A 7,888-nucleotide genomic window follows, 5' to 3' on the forward strand; every position below is an offset into this window, starting at 1 on the left:
GGATTGTGTAGAGAGAGAGAGTTGTCGTTCCTTAAATATATGTGAAATTTTCCTACGGTTGTGAAGCACCCGACCTATTTGGATGGATGGAGCTCGATGACTTCCTGGTTGTACGAAAACAACGATTTGTTTAATTTGGCTCTCCCCTTTAAATTGAAACCACAATTCCCTTTACAAAACATTTTTTGTATGGTTGCCTGAAGTAGGGTTGGGTACAAAACGGGGCGGTACCAATAGGGCAGCCAGTTCCGACATAAACGGTAGTAATGCGACGCGAATAAGAGCGAACAAATTTCGGTGCCTCATTTCGGTGCCTGACTTTTTTTTTTTACCCCCCCCCTGGTGTTCCGGTGTCAACCTTTGCGTGACGTCAGTGCCGCTACTCCAGCACCACTTGTTTGATCAGAACTGATAGTGAGAGGATCAATGAAGATGCCGAAGGCAAAAAGCCTCCAAGGTGTGGCTGCATTTCCACGTCTAAGGATGCAAGCATGCAACCAGATTTGATGAAACATCTGGCAACACATGGAGTTTTATTTTAAAGCCGAACAATGCACCGTGTTTGATTAACCTAGACGTTCAGCGCCCAAGTCCAAAGCACTTCAGTCAGCCGTAGCAGTGTCGGCCTTGGCCAGACAAATTGAAGAGACCTCCCAGTCCTGCCATTGTGGTGGTTGGGAGATCAGCAGCTGATGATGATGATGAAAATCAGCCTTTCCTCTTTCGGGTAAATCTAGTAAATTTAATGCGCAACCGCTAAATCATGCATGTCAAGTAGCTAGCAAACACCGTTGCCATTCAAACAGGCGTGAGTGAGCAACCGTGTGCTATGTCCCGTCCAGTGTCCGCTGACTTTCTGCTTAATATGAAAGTCAATAACAAGTTGTGTATGTAGTGCAAAATGTTTTAACTAAGTTTCAAAACACCAGATTTAGCAGGGCCAATTTGCAATTCACAGGGACGGCAACAGATAGGCTTACTAAAGATTGTAAGTTATTAGGCTAGCTGTTACATGACTGTGTTCGAGGTTTAGACCTAATGTGGTTAGCAACGTCGATATAGTGAGGCCCTATACTGTGTATTAAATATTTGCTGCTCCGATGTCAGATATTTCTCTGCGTAAAGTAAAAGTTCATAATATGTGAAGACCCAAAATGTTGAACTTTAAGTGTTTTAACATCAGTATTAAAACCCGGCGCAATTTTTAATTTAATCAGAAACGGGTTTATTCTGAATATTAATGGTCCAATGTGAATTTTTATATTATATTGGTTTTTCTTTATTACCATTTGGTAATTTTATTTTGTTTAAAATTTAAGTTAATATTGTTGGTTCAATTTGGCCTGGAAATAAAAGGGTATTGTTTTTTGACAAAGGCTGTAGGTTGCTTTTGTACGTATTACCCCATACCACCACACAGTAACTGATATATGGCAGCACAAGAGAACAATACAGAATATATAGTGCTTTGTGAACTATTATATTGAACAGTAATCCCTGAATTGTTATACGTATCGTATCGCAGATTCTTGCCAATACACAGCCCTAGTTCTGCCTGTGATTGATTAGGTCCATTTTTGGAGAGCAGCCAAGGCGAACCTGATATCACTGCCACGGTCAGTAGCTAACAAGCCTCTTTGTCCTGAATACTTGTCTCATCTTATGAGTCAGCTCAATTAGAACCATTTGGAATGCAACACAACCTAACAGTAACGGTTTGATTGAAATGTGTTAATGAACCAAATCAGCACGACACTAATGTCTGACTTGTGAAAAGATCCAGTGTCAGTAGTAATGTGCAATATATCATCTAACCCATTAAATTACCTCCAGAGTCATCTTAGACCTAATGAAAATACAACACTGCCTGTGTTCTATTAGCATATTCTGGTTACAGATTATGGGAAGCATAAAAAGATGGATTGAAGAGTGTAAAAGTGTGATTGAGTGAGAATGTGAAGGCAAGACCGAGAAATATGGAGAGAGGGAACTCATACGTTGGCCCTCCAGTGGTCTTACATCATCTTTTAATGAGAGCCATAATCTTCAATGGCTGCTACACCAGGAAGGGCTGAGTGGCCTTCAAAGGGAATACTGTTAACTCTTCATGACACCAATGCCAGCAGGGAGAACACTGGGAAGACATGGATGCATAGATGAAGGGATGCAAAAGTGCATGATTGGATTAGTGGATGAAGGGAACAAATGATCGGCCAGTTGAAGCAGTGGTCAGGGGCTGGATGGGAAGGAGTATGAACAGATGAATTATTGGAGGGATTACTGACTGAATAATGGGAAACTCAACTATACAGATGCTCATTAGCTGTTAATATACTGTATGGTGACAGTTCTAAATGGATAAGACACTTTTGCAAGAGTTAGATCTTAGAGAGGATGCACCTTCCCAGTATTTTGTTTGTGGTGCTAAACCAAAGTCTTTTAAGTTCCAATGTTGAATACCAAGGATGAATAAAAGGTAGCACACACACAGATTTCCAGGACAAAGTTATCAGCTAAACATGCTAACATTTCGGCCCAATGGCCTTCGTCAGAGTATCTGATTTATGTCACATCAGACATGACAAAAATGGCCTCCTTCTCCCGGAAATCTATGTGTGTGCTACTGTTTATAGTTCTGGGTGTTTAACATTGAAATTCTATTAAACAGTTTGTCAATCAATTGGAAACTATTTTGATTTGATAACATTTTTAAGTCAGTTTCAAGCAAAAGTGCCACAAATTCACTGGTCCTGACTTCTCACTATTAAGACATAAATTTGGGCTTTGGGAAGTTGTGTTTGTGGCATTTTTCCCTCACCTTGGGAGGCAGCTGGACTCGCAAGATCACAAAATCATGAGATCACGCATAAATCCATCCACCCAGATCTATTCTTTTCTTTTTAAATTTACTGCAAATTTAACATCAGGACCTCAACTGAAATGACTAAGCAGTTGTCTCAAGTGGTTTTATCTGATATGAAGACAGGAGAAGGGCAATAAAAGTGGAGAGCACATCAGATTTGTTTTGACACCTCTCTCTGCCAAAATCTCTGATCTCACAGGATGACCTGCTGCCAAAATAGCTTCTTGTGCGGTCATGTGACTCCTGTTTACGCAATTGGTTTAGGCCTTAAGAAGCCAAATAAACAGGCAGCAAAGGTGTGACTGAACAAGACTCAACATGATTGCAATGTCGTATAACTCGCAGAGATGCTGAGTCAACAACGATGGAGAACAAAAGAGGAAAAAGTAATCCGACAGCGGCACCTGTTGTCGGCTCATCCCACCTGGTAGTTCCTGACGACGGTGATGTGTGTTGGCGTGCGTCGGGAGCGGCCGTGGTGGGCGATGTAGTCGTGTTTGGGACCCGGGATCCTGCAGGAGGAGAAGAGGAGCGGGTAGAGCTCCATGCACAGAGGCTTCCCTCGCATGTACTCGACCGGCAGCTGGCCGCTGACGGAGACGGAGACAAACAGACATTTAAAATCTATAAACCTGCATGTGGTTATTTTTATGTGAGAGATTGCTGAGTCAGTGGCCTGCTGTGGCTGAATGAATGTAACTTATAATGACAAAGACACAAACTACACTAGATTTTCCTTAATCTCTTGTATTTGAACACTTTTTAAATAAAATAAAATAAATCTTTCATCTTTGCTGTACTTCTTATTACCCCGTAAAGCACATTGAAGTACCCTGGTGTATGAAATGTGCTATACAAATAAAGTTGTGTATTTCTGGGGGAAAGAGCATACACAACAGAGAGGTTTGAGTAGTTTGTTGTTGGCTCTGCACAGATACTGTTACCGACAGTGTAGGCAAACAGATTTAGACTCAGATTGACTTCATACAGCAGAGAAACAGACTGGTGCCCAATGGGTTTAAGGTTACAGAACTAAAATAGAAACTAATGAACGTGACTGTAACAGCAGATTAAAAAGGAGGATTAGTGCAGTTTATGGACAAAGTTGTCAACTGTTCGTAGTTAATAACTGGCTCTAATGATTGTAGCAGATAATTATTAGTAGCTGGTCTAATTTGCTTGTAATGAGGTTATTTTATATCCTGAACTGTTTGTGCTTTCTAATACTGATTGAATTCATCCCCACAAAGCAGTAACACTAACAAGAGTTATGAAGTAAAGTATGAAACCGAAATTCTTCCTTACCGTTGATAACTAATTATATTTACTTAAAGAATGTTTTTAACTACAGTCTTTACGTGTTTAAGTTGAGTATTTCAGAGTGAAATATTGAATATTAAGAAATCTCCCCCTTACCAAGGGATTTCAGTCTGAAATTAAGTCCTTGAGTTTTATTTTAAAAAGTTTTAAGAATATGCCAGTGTCGATTTTCTTAATGTGCAATTCTGGATTATTCATTATTATGATGAAATATTCTTACTGTGCTCGACCTTTAAGTAGAATTATGAACGCAGGATTTTTACAAAAAAATCCTATTAACTAACTATAAACTATTCTTTCTTTTAGTGAAATAAAGGATCCTCCAGCACTGCTTTTATAACATTTAACCTTCAAAACATCAAAAGGGATTAACTGCTCTATTAATGTGCACATTTCATTCAACTTACGTGTTGATTTTGGCTTTGAAGTCCAGAACTGCTGCAATCAGTTTGGATGCAAACCTGAGTGGAGACAGTAGTTTTATTAGATAACACAGTTGATTATTTGCTCTGTTTTTAAACATGGAACAGGTGGAAATTCATCAATTCATTCAAAATTCAAACAATTCATATTCAGTAGCATCTGCCAGAGGTGTCACATAACTCTTTAACTCTTTATTACTACTGAATAACAGAGCAGAAAACAAAACATCATCACAAAGTTAACTTAAAATAATCTCAGAAAAACATTTTAAGCTTGACAACAATTCATTTTCTGAATTTATGCAAATTATTTTGTCTAAACTTAAAGGTAATCAGATTACAAGGTCCTAGTGACAACAATGATTTACAAAATAAACAGGTGTGTGTGTGTGTGTGTGTGTCCAGTATCATGTTTAAGGTCAACATCCTGGCAGAGTGTCTTCATTGGAAACATCACTGACACAAAATAAACACATTGATCACTGATGTTTGGCCATTGTTCTGTTAACTCTTTGGTCGTTTGAACTTTTCTACTGCAGAATGAGGCTGTTTATCAGAGTGTGAAGGCTCTGTGAATGAAGGCTGTGTTCAGGTCTTTAATGTGCTCTCATGCTGTAAATTGAGATCTTAATTAATAATCTAAACTTCACAGAAATTAATCAAATGTTGAGATGTAGACCTACTGTATATTTTTTTAGGTTTTCTTGAATCAAGAGAGCCTTGCGACCCCATGTGAAGCTCTGGCGACCCCTAGTGGGGGTATTTAAATAGCTTTTCTGAGTTGTAAGGGAGGTCATTAAAGATGCTACTAGTGTCCGCTAATAGCATCTTTAATGCCGTGCGTGTGTGTGCGCTGACTCACACTAGCTGGCTCCTCCAGCCATTATAATCTCTCCTGGGCAGAGAGATGGCCGGGTTCGAGTGCACCGGCAGCGGCTGTCTGCTCTCCAGGTACGCCCACTGCACCCACCAGGGCGAGATCTACACAGGGAGAGGTGTGTTGACAAATTTTATCAAATCCACAAACAATAAAAATAAAGACATTTCCTGTATTTGTTGTTTTTCCACAGCTAGTTTTGGTTTTTAGTTTAGTGAACTGTAATAACTTTGGACCAAACCACAGAACGGAAGGACTGATGTCAGATTTATAAAACGAGGGGAAAAAGTGTAATGTTTTGTATTGTAAACATTTCTTTTACTATAATAAGGAAGATGTGTTTTTTATATATATGTTCAATGTTTCAGCCCAATTTATTTAGTTACTAATTAGCTAAATATCTGCTTTGTCCAACACCTTAAGCGCGCAACAACTTAACAGATAAAGTATTAAATCATTTTCAGTCATTTGGTGTCAGAGTTTATCTTTCTACAGGAGCTTAAGAGCAGGTGTTCCGTTGTTGCTTTGGTCTGACAGATACATAACAGTGCTCTTATACCCACCAATAAGTGCTTTACACAAACCACAGCAGCTCTATCTGTGCTTTACAAACACACTCATATCCATCTCTAACAGCTGTCCCATTTCCCACACTGATACAGCAGACACAGACCCAGTTCTTCTTGGTTCTGGCTCTCCTCTCCAGGCCCTCCTGCAGCTGCGCACCGAGGCCGCCGGACCTGCCGAACTCCTGCACCATCCTGCGGGTGTGGCTGAGCTCCTCGGGGGGCAACAGGGGCTCCAGGGCCCTCAGGTAGCCCTGCAGGGTCTGGGCCAGAGGGGGCACCGGCTGGGATGGCACAGAGGAGGACAAACACAGCTCCTGCCTCAATGACACCTGGAAAGGAAGAGTGAGACGTTTAAGGACTTCTGGAGAACTGAGTGAAATATGTGTGAACTGCACTGCAAACTCCCTTTGTGGGGAAATCAAATTAAAACTTTTTAAAGTGTAATTATAGTGACGGTGCAGTAACTGTGCATGTCAGCCCAGTGCAATGACTTCCATCAGAGTTTGACTAAATGCCAATAAAAGCAGGGCACGTCTAGGGCGTATCAAAATAGGAAGTGTGGAAGATATGATTGTGAAAATATGACCCGCTGTCTCTTATTCGTTTAACAGCTCTGTTGCTATAATAACCGCGCTGTGTGGAAGGGTATAGGCCAATACGTCAACAGTAAGTCTCTCTTTAGTGTTAAAGTTAACTGCAAAAACAGAAACACTCACCCGAGAAAGCCATGTTCTGCAGGATCCTGCTTGGATCTTCCTCAAAATCATGTTTCACTAAATCAGAAATCCACCCCGTGTTGCATCTGTGTTACAAAAAAGTAGCTTTTGTTTTTATATAATTATTATCGGATAACTTTTGCACAATCCCCTACACAGTCAGACGGTCAACATGAAGCCCAGCCCTCCTCCTATTTCTCCACGGTGGATGCGAAGGAGAGTCCTCATCGCTCGGTAGACCCTAGTTTGAAAACATCCGTGCATGCGGTAAAAAAACAAAAAAAAAGTCAAATCCCTCCGTGTTTTGTTCCTTCAAACTGCGAGCATGCCAACATTCACGTACTGAACCGAGCTGGACTGACGCTACAAGCCTGCACACGTGTTGACGTAAAAATGTTTCCGTAAACAGCTACGTGACTGGAAAACTCAACGTGTAATACCGCGTGTGTCCGCGGAGTGTCGCTGTTACACCTCGAGATGGCGCTGTTTAAAGTTTCATGTAAAAAAAACTAAATCAACAACAATAAAACAGATATACAAACACACCAAAGGGAGATAGGTGATAAAAGAAAAGAAGAAGAATTTAATAAAAACTTTGTAAAGCTTAAATGTGTTTTATGTTGATGTAAACAGTATTTCAATTAAGTAAAAGTATTAATACCACACTGTAAAAATACTCTTGCATTGAAATACATAGGGAAAACCATATAAGCATGATCAGAAAAGCGTAATTGAAGTATTAAAAGTAAAACTACTAAATGCAGTGATTGTTATACTATTATAGATTATTATTACTTATTATTACTCATGCATTAAAGTAAAAGCAGGATTTAACTGTTATAGTTGGTTGAGGTGGAGCTAATTTTAAACTTTTGGAGTTGTACTATTGTATTGTATTGTATTGTAATTGCTTTTAATGTTTAATTCATTGTTGAGTGTTGTAGATATAGCTATATTTTTTTAATGTGTTGTTTTTATTACCTTTTTCTTTCCTTTTTAACTTATGTGAAGTGTTTTTGAGGTTCTTTAAAAGCCCTCTATAAATAAAAAATGTATTATTATTATTATTATTATTATTATTATAGGACTGCAACTTATGATCATTTTCATTATGGATTATT

At 39.4% G+C, this 7,888-nt stretch overlaps 1 protein-coding gene across 1 annotated transcript in view; it reads right to left on the reverse strand.

Annotated features, from left to right (window-relative positions):
• cratb (carnitine O-acetyltransferase b) overlaps positions 1-7,165 on the reverse strand; it is a 14,411-nt gene extending 7,246 nt beyond the window's left edge. The window contains exons 1-5 of the mRNA XM_035681267.1: positions 6,768-7,165; positions 6,156-6,380; positions 5,468-5,586; positions 4,591-4,644; positions 3,288-3,453 (exon numbers count right to left, since the gene is read on the reverse strand). Of these exons, the coding sequence (XP_035537160.1) occupies positions 3,288-3,453; positions 4,591-4,644; positions 5,468-5,586; positions 6,156-6,380; positions 6,768-6,818 (615 nt within the window). The 5' untranslated portion in view covers positions 6,819-7,165. The remainder of the gene's footprint in view (positions 1-3,287; positions 3,454-4,590; positions 4,645-5,467; positions 5,587-6,155; positions 6,381-6,767) is intronic.
• Positions 7,166-7,888: the final 723 nt, after the last annotated feature.

This window comes from Morone saxatilis, unplaced genomic scaffold (genome assembly GCF_004916995.1).
Source record: "Morone saxatilis isolate NCDOM2014 unplaced genomic scaffold, NCSU_SB_2.0 Contig9, whole genome shotgun sequence".
NCBI lineage: Eukaryota > Metazoa > Chordata > Actinopteri > Moronidae > Morone > Morone saxatilis.